The sequence below is a fragment of the Emys orbicularis genome, chromosome 9 (genome assembly GCF_028017835.1).
Source record: "Emys orbicularis isolate rEmyOrb1 chromosome 9, rEmyOrb1.hap1, whole genome shotgun sequence".
Taxonomy (NCBI): domain Eukaryota; kingdom Metazoa; phylum Chordata; order Testudines; family Emydidae; genus Emys; species Emys orbicularis.
In genome coordinates this window covers 49621283-49639271 of record NC_088691.1, presented here as the reverse complement: position 1 = coordinate 49639271, position 17989 = coordinate 49621283, and the positions used below count along the sequence as shown (strand labels likewise).

At 48.0% G+C, this 17989-nt stretch overlaps 1 protein-coding gene across 1 annotated transcript in view; it reads right to left on the bottom strand.

Moving 5' to 3' along the window:
• Window positions 1–17989, bottom strand: part of FARP2 (FERM, ARH/RhoGEF and pleckstrin domain protein 2) — a 229590-nt gene that overhangs the window by 205660 nt on the left and 5941 nt on the right. Inside the window, exon 3 of the mRNA XM_065411292.1 lies at window positions 12558–12811. Within this exon, the coding sequence (XP_065267364.1) occupies window positions 12558–12761 (204 nt within the window). The 5' untranslated portion in view covers window positions 12762–12811. The remainder of the gene's footprint in view (window positions 1–12557; window positions 12812–17989) is intronic.

Here is a 17989-nt window from a genome sequence, read left to right as displayed (position 1 = left end):
TAAAATTGCAGGGAGTATTTCTTCAGGAATGATGGACTTTTACTTGATATGCAACAAGGCCTTCCAAATCCACAGAAAAATCTGAAAACTACTGAACATAGTACAATTTTGCCTGCTTATTCACCTGAACATTGACCGGACTGTATTTATAATCTGTAAGGAATTAAATGTGTACAAATTTTATTTAAAGTAAATTAAATCATTTCCTTTGAGAGGAACTGAAATAAACTCAGATAAGATACTCTGTGAGAACCACTTCAGTTTGGCATTATTGTCCCTTTTGCAAACTCAAAACCAAAAAGTACAGAAATAAGGAATAAAGTCATACATACCCTCAAGTCCTTTAGCAAGTCAGTTCTACTAAGGGTATGTCTACACTACGAAATTAGGTCAAATCTATAGAAGTCAGTTTTTTAGAAATCGTTTTTATACAGTCGATTGTGTGTCCCCCCACACAAAATGCTCTAAGTACATTGTCGGCGGACTGCGTCCACAGTACCGAGGCTAGCGTTGACTTCCGGAGCGTTGCACTGTGGGTAGCTATTCCACAGTTCCCGCAGTCTCCGCCGCCCATTGGAATTCCCAATGCCTGATGGGGCAAAAACAGTGTCGCGGGTGATTCTGGGTACATGTCATCAGGCCCCTCCTCTCTCCCTCCCTCCGTGAAAGCAACGGCACACAATCGTTTCACACCTTTTTTCCTGGGTTACCTGTGCAGACGCCATACCACAGCAAGCATGGAGCCCGCTCACCTCACTGTACGTCTCCTGGGTGCTGGCAGATATGGGACTGCATTGCTACACAGCAGCAGCTCATTGCCTTTTGGCAGCAGACGGTGCATTACGACTGGTAGCCATCATCGTTGTATTCCTGGGTGCTCTTTTAGCCAACCTTGGTCGGTATGGGGCACCTGGGCAGACATGGGAGTGACTCAGCCAGGTCATTCCCATCTTCTGCCGAGCACCCAGGAGATGACCATGGCTAGCAGTCGAACTGCACCGTCTGCTGCCAGCCTAAAGACGTAAAAGATAGATGGAGTGGATCAAAACAAGAAATAGACCCGATTTGTTTTGTATTCATTTGCTTCCTCCCTCCGTGAAATCAACAGCCTGCTAAACCCAGGGTTTTGAGTTCAATCCTTGAGGAGGCCATTCTGTGTGACAGTTGTTTGTGTTTCTCCTTGATGCAAAGCCACCCCCTTTGTTGATTTTAATTCCCTGTAAGCCACGTCATCAGTCGCCCCTCCCTCCATCAGAGCAACGGCAGACAATCCTTTCGCACCTTTTTTCAGCCCAGATGTCATAGCACTGGGATCTTGGAGCCCGTTCAGATCACAGCGGCAATTATGAGCATTATAAGCACCACGCGCATTATCCTGGAGTATATGCAGAACCAGAACCTGCCAAAGCAAAACCAGGCAAGGAGGCGACGGCAGTGCGGTGACGAGAGTGATGAGGACATAGACATGGACAGACTTCTCACAAAGTACGGGCCCCGGTAATGTGCACATCACGGTGTTAATGGGGCAGGTTCATGCCGTAGAACGCCGATTCTGGGCCCGGGAAACAAGCACAGACTGGTGGGACCGCATAGTGTTGCAGGTCTGGGATGATTCCCAATGGCTGCGAAACTTTCGCATGCATAAGGGCACTTTCATGGAACTTTGTGACTTGCTTTCCCCTGCCCTGAAGCGCCAGAATACCAAGATGAGAGCAGCCCTCACAGTTGAGAAGCAAGTGGCGATAGCCCTGTGGAAGCTTGCAACACCAGACAGCTACCGGTCAGTCGGGAATCAATTTGGAGTGGACAAATCTACTGTGGGGGCTGCTGTGATCCAAGTAGCCAACGCAATCAAAGAGCTGCTGATATCAAAGGTAGTGACTCTGGGAAATGTGCAGGTCATAGTGGATGGCTTTGCTGCAATGGGATTCCCTAACTGTGGTGGGGCGACAGACGGAACCCATATCCCTATCTTGGCACCGGAGCACCAAGCCAGCTAGTACATAAACCGAAAGGGGTACTTTTCAATGCTGCTGCAAGCACTGGTGGATCACAAGGGACGTTTCACCAACATCAACGTGGGATGGCCGGGAAAGGTACACGACGCTTGCATCTTCAGGAACTCTGGTCTGTTTCAAAAGCTACAGAAAGGGACTTTCTTCCCAGACCAGAAAATAACCGTTGGGGTTGTTGAAATGCCTATAGTTATCCTTGGGGACCCAGCCTACCCCTTAATGCCATGGCTCATGAAGCCATACACAGGCAGCCTGGACAGTAGTCAGGAGCTGTTCAACTATAGGCTGAGCAAGTGCCGAATGGTGGTAGAATGTGCATTTGGACATTTAAAAGTGCACTGGCGCAGTTTACTGACTCGGATAGACCTCAGCGAAACCAATATTCCCATTGTTATTACTGCTTGCTGTGAGCGCCACAATATCTGTGAGAGTAAGGGTGAGACATTTGCCTCAACCTCCCACCACACCATAAATCGCCTGGCCGCTGATTACACGCAGCCAGACACCAGGGCGGTTAGAAGAGTACAGGAGGGCGCGGTGTGCATCAGAGAAGCTTTGAAAACGAGTTTCATGACTGGCCAGGCTACGGTGTGAAAGTTCTGTTTGTTTCTCCTTGATGAAGGCCCCCCTCCCTTGGTTCACTCTACTTCCCTATAAGCTAGCCACCCTCCCCTCCCCCCCTTCAATCACCACTTGCAGAGGCAATAAAGTCACTGTTACTTCATATTCATGCACTCTTTATTAATTCATCACACAAATAGGGGGATAACTGCCAAGGTAGCCCGGGAGGGGTGGGGGAGGAGGGAAGGACAAGGCCACCTTGCACTTTAAAACTTATTGAAGGCCAGCCTTCTGTTGCTTGGGCAATCCTCTGGGGTGGAGTGGCTGGGTGGCCGGAGGCCCACACCGCGTTCTTGGGCATCTGGGTGAGGAGGCTATGGAACTTGGGGAGGAGGGCTGTTGGTTACACAGGGGCTGTAGCAGTGGTCTGTGCTCCTGCTGCCTTTCCTGCAGCTCAACCATACGCTGGAGCATATGAGTTTGATCTTCCAGCAGCCTGAGCATCGACTCTTGCCTTCTGTCTGCAAGCTGACGCCACCCATCATCTTCAGCCCGCCACCTCTCCTCGCGTTCATATTGTGCTTTCCTGCACTCTGACATTGTCTGCCTCCACGCATTCTGCTGTGCTCGGTCAGTGTGGGAGGACAGCAGGAGCTCAGAGAACATTTCATCCAGAGTGCGTTTTTTTCGCCTTCTAATCTTCGCTAGCCTCTGCGAAGGAGAAACATTTGCAGCTGGTGGGGGGAAAAGGGAGAGTGGTAGTTAAAAAGACATTTTAGAGAACAATGGGCACACTCTTTCACATTAAACCTTGCTGTTCACATTACACAGCACATGTGCTTTTGTTACAAGGTCGCATTTTGCCTCTTATATTGAGGGCCTGCTGGTTTGGTGTGAGAGATCACTAACGCAGTGCCAGGCAACAGAATTCGGCTTGCAGGCAGCCATGGTAAGCCACAGTCTTTTGGCTTCTTTAACCTTCATAACATGTGGGAATGGTTTCAAACAGCAGCGCCCTCATTTCCCATACCAAGCGGCCGTTGGGTTGGCCATTTAAAAGGAGGGGCTGCGGTGTGCGGGTTAGCGTGCAGCACAAACCCAAATAACCCCCCCACACACACCCAATTCTCTGGGATGACTGCTTCACCCCTCCCCCCACCGCATGGCTAACAGTGGGGAACATTTCTGTTCAGCCACAGCCAAACAGCCGAGCAGGAACGGGCACCTCTGAATGTCCCCTTAATAAAAGCACCCTATTTCAACCAGGTGACCATGAATGATATCACTCTCCTGAGGATAACACAGAGATAAGGAACGGATGTTGTTTGAATGCCAGCAAACACCGGGACCATATGCTGGCATGCTTTGTTATGCACTGATTCCAGCCTACGTGCTACTGGCCTGGCGTGGTAAAGTGTCCTACCATGGCGGACGGAATAAGGCCGCCCTCCCCAGAAACCTTTTGCAAAGGCTTTGGGAGTACATCCAGGAGAGCTTTATGGAGATGTCCCTGGAGGATTTCCACTCCATCCCCATACATGTTAACAGACTTTTCCAGTAGCTGTACTGGCCGCAAATGCCAGGGCAAATTAATCATTAATCATTAAACACGCTTGCTTTTAAACCATGTGTAATATTTACAAAGGTACACTCACCAGAGGTCCCTTCTCCACCTTCAGGGTCCGGGAGCACGCCTTGGGTGGGTTCAGGGGTTACTGGCTCCAGGTCCAGGGTGAAAAACATATCTTGGCTGTTGGGAAAAGCGGTTTCTCCGCTTCCTTTCTGTGAGCTATCTTCCTTGTCCCCAAAAACCGCTTCCGTGTTGCGTGATTCTCCATTGACGGAGTCAAAGCACAGGGTTGGGGTACTGGTGGCTGCACCCCCTAGCATGGCATGCAGCTCATTATAGAAGCGGCATGTTCGAGGCTCTGATCCGGAGCGGCCGTTTGCCTCTCTGGTTTTTTGGTAGGCTTACCTTAGCTCCTTAATTTTCATGCGGCACTGCTGTGCGTCCCTGTTATGGCCTCTGTCCTTCATGCCCTTTGAGACTCTTTCTAATGTTTTGGCATTTCGTTTACTGGAACAGAGTACAGCTAGCACGGATTCGTCTCCCCATACGGCGAGCAGATCCCGTACCTCCCATTCGGTCCATGCTGGAGCTCTTTTGCGATCCTGGGACTCCATCATGGTCACCTCTGCTGATGAGATCTGCACTCACCTGCACCTTGCCACGCTTGCCAAACAGGAAATGAGATTCAAAAGTTCGCGGGCCTTTTCCTGTCTACTTGGCCAGTGCATCTAAGTTGAGAGCGCTGTCCCAAAGCGGTCACAATGGAGCACTCTGGGATAGCTCCCCAAGGCCAATACCTTCGAATTGGGTCCACAGTACCCCAAATTCGACCCGGCAAGGCCGATTTCAGCGCTAATCCCCTCGTCGGAGGTGGAGTAAAGAAATCGATTTAAAGAGCCCTTTAAGTCAAAAAAAAAAAAAAAAGGGCTTCGTCATGTGGACAGGTCCAGGCTTATATCGAGGTAACGCTGCTAAATTAGACCTAACATCGTAGTGTAGACCAGGCCTAAGTCACCAAGTCAAACACAGACAACCTTAACTCTGCCTTGTGCAGAGTGCCAGAACAGCTAGGCTCCGCTCTATAATAAAGATATGCTTAAGAACTCAGAATGAGCCATTCCTAGAAATTGTGGCCTGCTTTCTGTTTTAAGCTCCAAAAGGCTCACAAGCTCCTGTGTATGTAATTTCCAGTGACTGACTGAAAATCAGCAACTCTTGTTCTCAGCTGTATTGGTCTCACAAATCTTCTATTCCCCCTTCTCTCCTTAAAGAGCTGTAAGAAGTGAAGTCCAGACAGAAGTACAAATAACTAGTTCACTTAAGACCTCTCTTTTTGCATATACAAGTTTGCATGTCTATCAGTAATTGAAATCAAACACCCACTTAGAAAGAATAGATCAGAGCAGACTATCTTCCCCACACATCTCCCTCAATACACACACACAGACACACACACCCTCCACTGTTAGGGAGTTTAAAGACAAGCTCGTGAGCATGTCCACTCATTATGAGTTTTCTTCCTTTATGTGCAGTGTTCCTATTCAGTCCTCCATAACAGAGCTCATGGCCCTAGATAATTCAAGTAGCATGAAAAGTTTTTGAATCAACAAGCCATAAGTCATGCAAAAGCCTTTTTATCTGAAGCAGGTAGCTACAAATTCAACATTCCAGTCCCAGACTCAGTAATTTCTAGAGCCCAATGAAATTCTTATTTTATTTTATTGGGGGGGGGGGTGTCCATTTTGTTGTATCCATCCCTCTCCAGGGATCAGGTCCTGAACCCAGAGGATGGGAGGCCCTGCTTAGCAAGCCCACCCCGCACTCACCCTGCAGCAGCAGCTCCTGTCCGCAAGGCATTGCAACTTGGCCTGCAGGGTTGCAGTGCCAGCCACTCACTCACATCTGGCTCAGCCACCCCTCCACGCATCATCATGACAGGGCTAAACCTGAACAGCACTGCAAGCTTGCACACCAAATCACAATGCCCAGAGCCAGGCCCAGTCCCAAGGTACAGTAGTCACAGGCATCATTTTAATGGCCGTTTTTCACTTTATTTTGTGTTATTTTGCATTTGTGAAAAACACGAACCGTTAGTAATTTCCACCTGTTTAGTTCTATGAAAACTTCTCACATGCACAAACAGCGAGTGGGCAAGTCTCACATGCTATTAGCATCTGATCCTGGAACAGCTGCTCAGAGGCCTGATCTTCCCCTGCTCTCAGGACTGCTTTACAAAAGCAGCCACTCGGCTTGTCTGACCGGTCTTCTCTAGCTGGCTGGTGCTAATATCATTCCTTATTCATAGCCCTACACCACCCCCAGAAGCTGGAGAATTTCAAATACTTCTTCACAATCAGCAGTATGTGGCTGTTACTCCTCTCCAGACATCTGACAAGTTAACTTTTAAAGAGAAGAAGGAAAGAGCAGCTTTGTATTCAATACAGCAGTCCAATGGGATGTCTGCTATGCTGTGACACTATTCATACAGTCTACTCTACTTTTATTTATTATTTTTATTACCGTACTGCCTAGGAGCCCCACTCACAGACCAGGATTCCATTGTGCTAGGTGCTGTACAAACACTGAACAAAAAGACAGTGCCCACCCCAAGGAGCTTACAATCTAAGTGTAAGACAAGAGATAACAGATGGATACAGACAGATAGTGAGAAAATATTAATAAGCATGATAGTCTCAACACACTAGCAGCCTAAAAATTGTCAAGTTTTTGGTAGGCATCACAGCAGAGAAGAGTTTTGAGGAGGATAATGAGTTAGGCCCAGTCTACACTGGCAAGTTTCTGCGCAGTAAAGCAACTTTCTGCATTGTAACTCCCGAGGTGTACACACTGCCAAGCCATTTAGTATGCAGAAACTGCGCAGTTGTAGCGCTCTTTAAATAAAAAATAAAATAAAAAAACCACCCTGACAAGAGGAGTAGAGCTTTCTGCACCAGGGCTACAGCGCTATATGCCAGTGTAGACACCGTGGCAACTACAGCGCTGCAATTGAACTCCGGGAGGTGTCCCACAATGCCTGTTCTCACCTCTCTGGTCATCGGTTTGTACTTTACTGCCCTGTCCTCAGGTGACCAACCATCATCCCCACCCCATACATTCCTTCGCAAATTTTAAAGTCCCTTTCCTGTTTGCTCAGTGATGCGTGCAGTGGTCTCAGTGCATCTTTCCAGGTGGCCATGCCTGCTCCACACACCAGGCAATCCCCCGCTTGGAGCAATGCAGAGCTGCTGGACCTCATCAGCATTTGGGGAGAGGAAGCTGTGCAGTCCCAGCTGCGCTCCAGCCATAGGAATTATGATATCTATGGACAGATTTCACGATGCATGATAGAAAGGGTCCGGGACACACTGCAGTGTTGGGTAAAAGTGAAGGAGCTGCAGAACGCCTACCACAAGGGGCAGGAGGCAAACGGCTGCTCCGGTGCTGCGCCCATGAGCTGCCGGTTCTACAAAGAGCTGGATGTGATACTCGGTGGCGACCCCACCTCCACTGCAAAGGCCCCTGTGGATACTTCGTTGGCTCACATGCCAGTCGAGAGTGGAGCAAGCCAAGAGGAGGAAATCTTGGACGAACAGGAGTCCCCTGGTAAGTGGATCTGATTTTGGGAATTGCTGAAGCGATCTGTTGGGGGCAGGAGGGTTGCAGAAATCAGGCTGGTCTCCCACTGCATGCCTACAGACTCACTCACTTCACAGGAATCTCCCTCAGAAGTCTCCGGGAAACTCTCGTGGATATACTGGGCAATCCACTGCGGCAGGTTCCTTGGCAGAGCTGCTTTATTTCTTGCCCCATTAACGGTAACTTTCACGCACCACTGTGCCATCACGGGGGGTGGGGAGGGAGGGAAGAGAGACCATTGCTGTGCACAGGCGACCCGCATAGGGGCCAGAATGGAAGCCACAGGCTTAGAGAAGACCCTCCCTTGATTCCCTGCTCACCCCCAGCAGCGAGATATCTTCCATAATGATCACATCTTGTGGAAAGTGTGGGGACAGGAATGATTATCAAGCCCCCCCCTACTGTGCTGGCTCTCCCCAAGAGCCACGTGCCCACTGTACAGCAGGGTCCAGGAAGAGTGATTCATCCTGCCTTTGCGGCTACTCACCATTTTGGGGGTCTTGTGGCTCATGTGTGCTTGTCTGAGGTCAGCCAGTTAGTGACAGGTGTCAGAGTACTGGCTGAGTTTTAAAGCACTGAATCAGTGTTGTCTGTGTTGCAAACAATACTGCTTCTGTAAAACGTTGCATTTAAACTTCACAGAGATGACCTTGGGAGGCCAGCCTCCCTTATCGGCAGCAGAACGGCTGCGCAGAATTAGAAAGCAGCTACGAAGAAGTAAGGAGGACTTTCTCCATGAGGTTATGATGCACTCCACCGCTGAGAAACAGGAATTGAAGGAGTGGCGGGACAGCAAGAAGAGGGACCAAAAGGAGAACACGGCACACCAGAAAGAAGCCATGGAGCGGCTCTTAAACGTTATGGAGCGCCAAGTGGACACGCTCCAGGCGGTACTAGCTCTTCAAACCGAGCAGCTCCGCGCCCGCCCTCCCCTGCAGCCTCTGTCACAAAACTCTTTCCCATGCGCCCCCTCACACACACACAGCCAACACACTTATCAACCTCCTGACTCCACTCTCTACCCACAGCATTCCACTCCTCCCTCCTCACAGTCCAGCAGTGTGAACTCCCACTACCCACTGCACTCAACACCCATCCCTCTACAGTTTGGCCCTGCTGAAGTACAGCACCCGCTGCATTGTACTCCAAAGGAGAAGGCTGGGTATGATCCCTGGACATACAGAAATCTGTAGCCATTCCAGGACCCCTCCTCCTCTTGATACCTTCCCTTCCACCATCCCTGCTGATGAATTTTTTCATTTGACTCTCTCTTCCAGTTGTTGTCTTTTAATAAAAGAATTGTGTTTGTTTGAAAGCAATCTTTATTCTATTAAGTGAAAGCAAAAAGAGCACTGCAAAGCAACATACAATTATGTTAAGGCCCCTTCTTGCATCATGTGCACCATCACCTCCTAGCATTACAAGCACTGCAATCCCAAGCATAGCAACAAATATTACTGGCTTTCAGCTTCAAATTGCTGCCTCAAGGCATCCTTGATCTTTATGGCACCACGCTGTGCCTCGCTAATAGGCCTGGTCTCTGGCTGTTCAAACTCAACCTCCAGGCGCTGATCCTCTGCGGTCCAGCCCTGAGTGAAGCTCACTCTTCCCTTCACAAATATAATGGAGCGTACAGCACGCAGCTATAAGCACAGGAATATTGTCATTGTGCGTGTCCAGTTTCCCATATAGGCATCGCCAGCAGGCTTTTAAACGGCCAAATTCACACTCAACAGTTATTCTGCACTTGCTCAGCCTGTTGTTGAACCGCTCCTTGCTGCTGTCAAGTTGCCCCATGTACAGCTTCATAAGCCACAGCATTAAGGGGTAGGCGGGGTCTCCAAGGATCACAATGGGCATTTCAACTTCCCCTACAGTGATCTTCTGGTCCAGGAAGAAAGTCCCTGCTTGCAGGTTCCTGAACAGGCCAGGGTTCTGGAAAGATGCACAACGCGCGCATCTTTCAGATCAGCCTGAGTTAATGTCCATGAAACGTCCACAGTGATCCACAAGCGCCTGGAGAACCATTGAGAAATACCCCTTGCGATTAATATACTCAGTGGCTAGGTGGTCTGGTGCCAGAATTGGAATGCACGTGCCATCTATCGCCCCTCAGCAGTTAGGGAAGCCCATTTGTGCAAAGCCATCCACAATGTCATGCAGGTTGTCCAGAGTCACGGTCTTTTGCAGCAGGATGCGATTAATGGCCCTGCACACCTCCATCAACACGAGTCCAACGGTCGACTTTTCCACTCTGAACTGGTTAGCAACTGATTGGTAGCAGTCTGGAGTATCCAACTTCCACAGCAGTGCAATCGCCACACACTTCTCCAACGACAGGGGAGCTCTCATTCTCGTGTCCTTGTGCCGCAGGGCTGGGGCAAGCTCATCACACAGTCCCATTAATGTGGCTTTCCTCATGCGAAAGTTCTGCAGCCACTGCTCGTCATCCCAGATGTGCATCACGATGTGACCCCATCACTCAGTGCTGGTTTCCCGAGCCCAAAAGCAGAGTTCCACTGTGGTCAGCACCTCTGTGAAAGCCACAAGCAATCTCATGTCATAGCTACTACGTGTGGCGAGATCAACGTCGCACTCCTCTTGACTTTTTAGTTTAAGGAATAACTCCACTGCCACTTGTGACGTGTTGGGCAGAGCAAGCAGCATACTGGTCAGCAGTTCAGGATCCATTCTGCAGCCTGAAAGAGGTAGGGCGCGCAGTACACAAACCATTGAAAGATGGTGCCAAATGCGGACAGAAGCACAGGGTTTGCTGGGATGCTGAACACAGCTCAGATGTGAGGACCTCCAGAATAGGACACCAACCCCTTTCTTCTCTGGGGTGAGAAAATAAGTCTAAGTAGGCACTGGAGAGGGTGATCTACAACTCTGGAGCAGTGCTCCTTCCTACCCATCAGAAGATAACGGAGGCCTCTTGGTCAACACAGTCCAGGAGCTTAGGATGGAATGTCACCTACCCAGGGTGCTCATAGAAAGGGACTGACCACAAGACTGAGTTCTAGCTGTGACCTTCCTTTCTATGTCCAAGGAGGCTTACATAGCCACTCCAGAAGAAACATTTTAGGCCGGCTTCTCTAGCTTTTTCAGTCTGCTTAGAGAAGGATCGACATATGGTACATTGCTCAGGAATATGTTCCTCTCCTAAACAACACAGGCACCAAGAGTACCTGTCATTAAGTGGCTCTGAAACCTCACACAAGCAGAAAGATTCTAACCTTAAACCTAGAACCTGACTAAAGTTTTAAAAAATTGCTGCATGCTGCCAATAAGCAACAAGACAAACTACCCACCTACCCCACACCTAACCCTTACCTACCACCTAGCTCAGGGTGCAGCACAGGGGTCAGCACCACCATGTTGCACGATGGACACTTGACAAAATTACTACACTTAGTGACAGACGGGGGGGGGGGGGCGTTTATGTAATTCAATTTTTTGAAAAATTACCACGGACATGTTGCTGACCCCTGGTGCACAAAGCAGGCAGACACTGCAAGGGTTCTGTCTTGCTGCCACAGGCAGGAAGACGAAAATGAGGGATGATTTGGTCCACTCTGCTCTCTATGCCTGGGGTGGGAGGGCAAGAACATCTCGGGCTGCACCAATGCCCTTACAAACACCGTTGGCCAAAAGAAGCAGATCTTGCACACATGAGGCACACGTACACCAAGAGTAAAAATATCCGGACAATCACGCAAAATAAAACTACCAATTTCTACATTTTTAAGTGAGGTCACTCTTCTTGCTTTTTTTTTTTTTTTTAGTAAAACTGGCTGAAGTCTGCACAGCAATTTAAAGCTTTGTACATTTGCTCTAAAAGAATCAGGATTTTACTAATGCAGAATAACCTGAAAGTTGAGTGTATCTTAACTGAAATAGAAAGGCATTTTCTAACCCTATTATCTGTGAAATATTTTCAGTTTACTTTTTGGGTGGGGGAGGGGTGGAAGAGGGGAGGAGAAAAGGAGAAGTAAAGAGAAGAAACAGATTATAGTCAGTTGTTTCTACAGCAACCCCACAATTTTTAATTTTTAAAGGTTGCCTCAACTACTCAGCAACCATAATTCTGACCCAGCAATAAAGACCTAGATGCCAAGGCTAACCTTTCAGGGAGCACTGTCAGATCACTATGGAAAGGACACTCAAAATTGCCAAGCTGTGTGGTTTGATGTCACAAATTCATTTGAAGAAGGTGCAAAAAGTTGGACTTAAGAAAACAGATTTCAAGATTTCCCCACCTCCAAATCAAGAGAGAACTATGTCTTTAATCAGGAAATGAAAAATAATTTTGCAAGATCTCCAAGAGAGACATGAAAGTATAAAACAAAGTGGATACCTATAAAACATCTGGATACCTGAAGCTCCAGCAATGCAAAATACATTAACATTCTTAATTACTGTATATTCCTGTGTATTAACCAACTCTCATAAGTTATCTGTGATATTTGTTCAGTGAAACAGAAGTTATTTTAAATACATAATTCTGATACTAACATCTATGCTCCTTATAAGATCCACACTTGCAGGTCTTAGATGAGCAAATGAGGTCTATTTACGAGTGAGCTGTTTGGGAACCTGCTCTATGATCTGAAGGAGGACCAGAGGCTTCCCTCTTCCCTTGTTTTGAGTCTTATATGAACGTCCATTCCAGAAGTTCCCTTGAAATTTTGTCAGTTTATACACCAGTATATACAGTAAATTCTACATTACCTGAAACTAAACTTATCTGAAATCAGACTGAACCTCTTTCTTACCTCAACAGCAAGTACTTCCACAGTGTTGTCCAACAGTTTTATTTTGATCAGTAGATCCCTCTCATGCATTTTGGCAGGTGTCATTGCCATTGCTGTAGAAAGGTTCTGCTCTGGCTCCAGCGTACTCACTCCGGCATTCTTCTGGACTCCCAAACGAGAACCAGGAGTCTGCAGTATTCTGTACGTTCCTTCTATCTCCCCCATTATTCAGCAACAATGTCCAAATACCTAAAGGAGAATATAGAGAATAATGCCTAAGAAAAAAAATAGATATTTTTCATTAAATGACATTTCAAAATGAAGATTCTACAAACAGAAAGCATAATTCTACATTAAAAAATTATACATGGAGTCCTAGGTACTTATTTGTTCAACTACCAAAATAATCAAATTTCAATATTTAAAAAAATAAAATTGATCAAAATGAGTTTGAAAAAGCCAACTACCGGGGAAGAAAAACAAAAACAAAAACAGAGACAAAAAACAAGCAGTAACAAACCAAAAACAGTCAATCAGAAATATGGACAGGAAACAGGAAAGTATGGGCAGAGAACATGGGAGCAAGTAGTGAGAAGAAACTTGAACAGGGAATGACTAGCACCGAGTCTAAATTATTCCAACCAGTGCTAGCAGCTAGGAAGCCTCATGATGTAGGATTCTGAAACAGATAACAGTTCCAAATTATTAGGGAGTCAGCATGCCAACCAGATTAAGTCAAGTATGCAAAAATATCAGTTCCGGTTGAAAATGTTGCTGTTCAATTAGTACACCCAATACAAAGTGCTCATCACTAACATTTTGCTTGAAAATATGGCAAGAAGAAGAAAAACTACACTTCAAGTGATGACATGAATCAAAGAAAAAAAAAAAAAAAACTTCAAGTTTGTTGTTTGCACTCTGGCCCAGATCATCAGGACCAGCCACTTTGTGCCCACTGCAGTTTGGGGAAGGGGACATGGAAAAGGTGACTTAGCATCACTTTTGGAGATCTGTGGATTGACAGTCCTGTCGCAAAGAAGTAACTTAGACAGTAGTTTTGTGTCTGCTCTAAATTGCACCATCTACAATGGGCCCAAGGGACAGTTTTAGCATCTAGGAATTGTTTAAGCACAAAGGACTAGCCATGCTCCCTTTTCCTCAGCCACATCCCCTGCACTAGAGGTTCCAATGAATGTGGGGGTATCTGGCTATCTGCTACACCAGCTCTACATCACAGCAGGACTCCTCTACACAAAGGCATTCCTCAGCAGGCCACTTGTGCCAACTTTACGTTTCCTTTACACCACCAAAGCAGCACAAAGAAAAACTTAGTGGGGCCAAGGATCCAGCCTGTGCCTTTAAATGGCAGCATCATAAATGGGTACCGCAGGATTCCCCATATAACATGTCATCTTACAAGCCACTGTGAAGAATGCTACACTTTTTAGCTGTCTCTTGCAGCGCTACACTTTTTAGCTGTCTCTTGCAGCGCTGATTTTCTCAATTTCACATAGAAACTGCACAACCTCAACTACACAGAAACCGTACTTTTAGCTCTCTCCATTCAGCTACCACATAAGAGAACATACATTAAAAATTAAGCCCGACATTCAATTTATTTGTTTTGTAATAAACATGCTTTTTCTTCAAAAAAAAAAAAAATCATATCCATTTATTTCTAATGCACTCTTCACTATAGACAGAGTTTGAAAAAAAAATCTACTTGTCCACATACTCTGGGCAAGTGGGAAGCTTGCACTATAGAGTTAAGGGACATACATTCATACCAAAAAAAAAAGTTTTCATTTAAAAAACAAGTGGTCAGACCTTATGCAAAGACAGTCTTCAATGCAAATTGGTCAACTGTTGTCTTACTGAGCCTGTAGGCAGGCAGCTCCTGTACCTCTCCTGCTCAAAGGTGTGACAAGCAACAAGAATTAGAGGGACAGTGGCAAAAAAAAAAAGCTGAAATTATTTGCCTACTAGTTACCTAAAATTACTATCACTAAGATTAGAGAAAAATATGTTTCCCCACAGTTTACTTTGTGTGTGTGTGTATACACCTCTACCCCAATATAACACGAATTCAGATATAACACGGTAAAGCAGTGCTCCGGGGGGGCGGGGCTGTGCACTCCGGTGGATCAAAGTAAGTTCGATATAACGCAGTTTTACCTATAACGCGGTAAGATTTTTTGGCTTCCAAGGACAGCATTATATCGAGGTAGAGGTGTATATATATATATATATATATATATATATATATATATATATATATATATATATATATATATATATATATATATATATACACATATATATATATATATATATATATATATATATACACATATATACATATATACATACACACACACACACACATACACATACACACACACACACACACCTCTACCTCGAGGCGCGCATGCACACACACACACCCCATTTTGTATTTATTTTCACACTATATACTATTTCCCCTGCTTGTATGGTTATTTCCACACAGCAAGAGGAAAAAGAAAAATCTTTAAAATAATAAAGTGTGGTTTTAAAAACCCCAAAAATTGACAGGGGGACTCAGGGGGAAGTGCAACATCTGAAACTATTAACTTTTTTAAAGTGACTGGATTTCAAAATGACATGTCCCTTTAAACCAGGGGTCTCAAACTCAAATGACCACGAGGGCCACATGAGGACTAGTGCATTGACCCGAGGGCCGCATCACTGACACACACCCCCTCGCTGCCTCTGGCCCCGCCCCCACTCCACCCCTACCATTAGGCCCCGCCCTTGCCCCACCTCTTCCCTGCCCCATTCCAACTCCTTCCCCGAAGTCCCCACCCCCAACGCTGCCCCCAAGGGGTGCAGAAAGGGTGCAGGGTGTGGCGGGGGCTCAGGGCAGGGGGTTGAGGTGCAGGTGGTGTGCAGGGTGCAGCGGGGGCTCAGGGCAGGGAGTTTGTGTGTGGGGTGCAAGAGGGTGAGGGGTGCGGCAGGGGGTCGGGGTGCAGGGTGCAGCAGGTGGCTCGGGCAGGGAGTGCAGGGGGGGTGCGGGATGTGGCAGGGGGCTCAGGGCAGGGAGTTGGGGTGCAGGAGGGGTTCAGAGTGCGAGCTCCAGCCCGGCGCCACTTACCTAGAGCGGCTCCGGGGTGGCAGCAGCGCGCACCGGGGCTGGAGCCTGCCCTGGCCCCCGACCCCGCGCCACTCTGTTCCAGGAAGCAGATGGAACCGTGTCCCTGCAGCCCTGGGGGAGAGGGAGGGGCTCAGGGTTCGGTGCATGTGCTGCTCTTGCCGCTCCTCTAGGTACCTCCCATGAAGCTCCCATTGGCCGCGGTTCCCTGTTCCCGGCCAATGGGAGCTGCGGGGGGCGATGCCTGGAAGGAGGCAATGCAGGAGCCCTCTGCCTCCTTCCCCCTCCCCGGCCCAAAGGGGCGTGCTGCCAGCTGCTTCAGAGAGCAGCGCGGGGCTCGCAACGACACAGGGGGCAATCCCGCGGGTAGGCGGGGGGGCACGGGGAGCTTGGCGGGCCACACGCAAGAGCCCCGTGGGCCACGTGTTTGAGACCCCTGCTTTAAACTGAGACAGTGTCCCTTTAAATTTGAATTAAATTAATGCTCTGATGTTTTCGCTACTTCTATTCAGAACCTTGCAGGCAACTGTGAAACTGTCAAGAATCTAGTCAGTTTCATGCTACTACTTGGGAAAGCAATTATTACAAAAAGCAACATATTACAGCACCCCTACTACATTAGACACTATACAAATGTAGCATTAGACATGGTCCCTACCCTGAAGAGAAAGTTATTAGCAGCAGTAGCAAGCACTTAAGTTATTCTCAGAGGAAAAAGACCCAAACAAGGGAGACTGAGGAAGGAGTAGAGTAGTGGAGATATCTCATCTTGCAGCAAAGAGGCTCTGGAGAAGGGGTTTAACAGTGGAGACTCCTCCAACAACCTCTAATCTAGCAGAACCCAGAAGGGTCTGAAACAACTAATGAGACAGAAAACTTAATTTCTGCCAGCAGTTAGAAATTCAAATTTACAATATGGCTATGAGCTAAAGGCGCGCATGCACACGCGCACAATACTAGCCCCAGGCAGGATGTGGGATCAGCACTGTGATAAAAATCCACTTCCTAGCAGCTGGTAGCAGGGGAGCTGGACTTCTCACATAGGTGCTGCTTCTGAACACTGATGGGGAAGTAGTCTCTCTTCTCCTACCCCCAAATTTATCGTATCTATCTCTGGATTTGGATGTAAAGCTCTCTAGCTAACATGTATCTGGTACATTTTTCAATATCTAATGATAGGATCTAGGCACAAAATACAAATGTAATACATTTGTCATTACCCATGACTCCTCATTTCAGGTGCTCTGCAACACATCAGTCTCAGGTTCCTCCTGATGCATGGTGATACATTTCCACAGTCAAGCACAGAATACAGACCCTGGACTTCAGAAAAGCAGACTTTGACTCCCTTGGGGAACTGATGGGCAGGATCCCTTGGGAGAACAACATGAGGGGGAAAGGAGTCCAGGAGAGCAGGCTGTATTTTAAAGAATCCTTATTGAGGTTGCAGGAACAAACCATCCTGATGTGTAGAAAGAATAGTAAATATGGCAGGCGACCAGCTTGGCTTAACAGTGAAATCCTTGCTGATCTTAAACACAAAAAAGAAGCTTACAAGAAGTGGAAGATTGGACAAATGACTAGGGAGTAGTATAAAAATATTGCTCAGGCATGCAGGAGAGAAATCAGGAAGGCCAAATCACACTTGGAGTTGCAGCTAGCAAGGGATGTTAGGAGTAACAAGAAGGGCTTCTACAAGTACGTTAGCAACAAGAAGGTGGTCAAGGAAAGTGTGGGCCCCTTACTGCATGGGGGAGGTAGGGTAACCAGACGTCCCGATTTTATCGGGACTGTCCTGATATTTGCTTGTTTATCCCACGTCCCGACCAATGTTAGGTCGGGACACTGGACAAACAAGCAAAGGCTCCGGAACCCGGAAGGGCTCGCGCCCACCCCCCACCCCCACCCCAACTCCGCCCCCCATTGGCTCCCTCCCCAAATCCCCACCTCTTCCCCAAGCACGCCATTCCTCCTCCCTCCACAAGCGCTGGAGGGAGGCCCCGGAGACGCAGGGGGAGCGCGGGGCCGGGGTGAGTGAGAGTCCGGCCTGGCCCCGAGCGCAGGCAGGACTCAGTTGGGCGGTACCTGGAGGGAGAGTAGGGGGGCGGCCCGCAGGGCAGGCGGCGGCCCAAAGGGCCAGGCAGCGGCTGTTCTCCCCACCTGGGCAGCAGGACTCGGGAGCAGCCGCTGCAGCAGCTCCTACTGCTGCGGCCGGAGGAAGCGGCCATGGCGCTCGACGGCTGCGGCTCTGGCGCCCGGGCCCGAACCCGGGCCTGCTGCGGGGACAGAGCAGCGCGCACGCTGCGCCCAGCCCCTGGCCAGT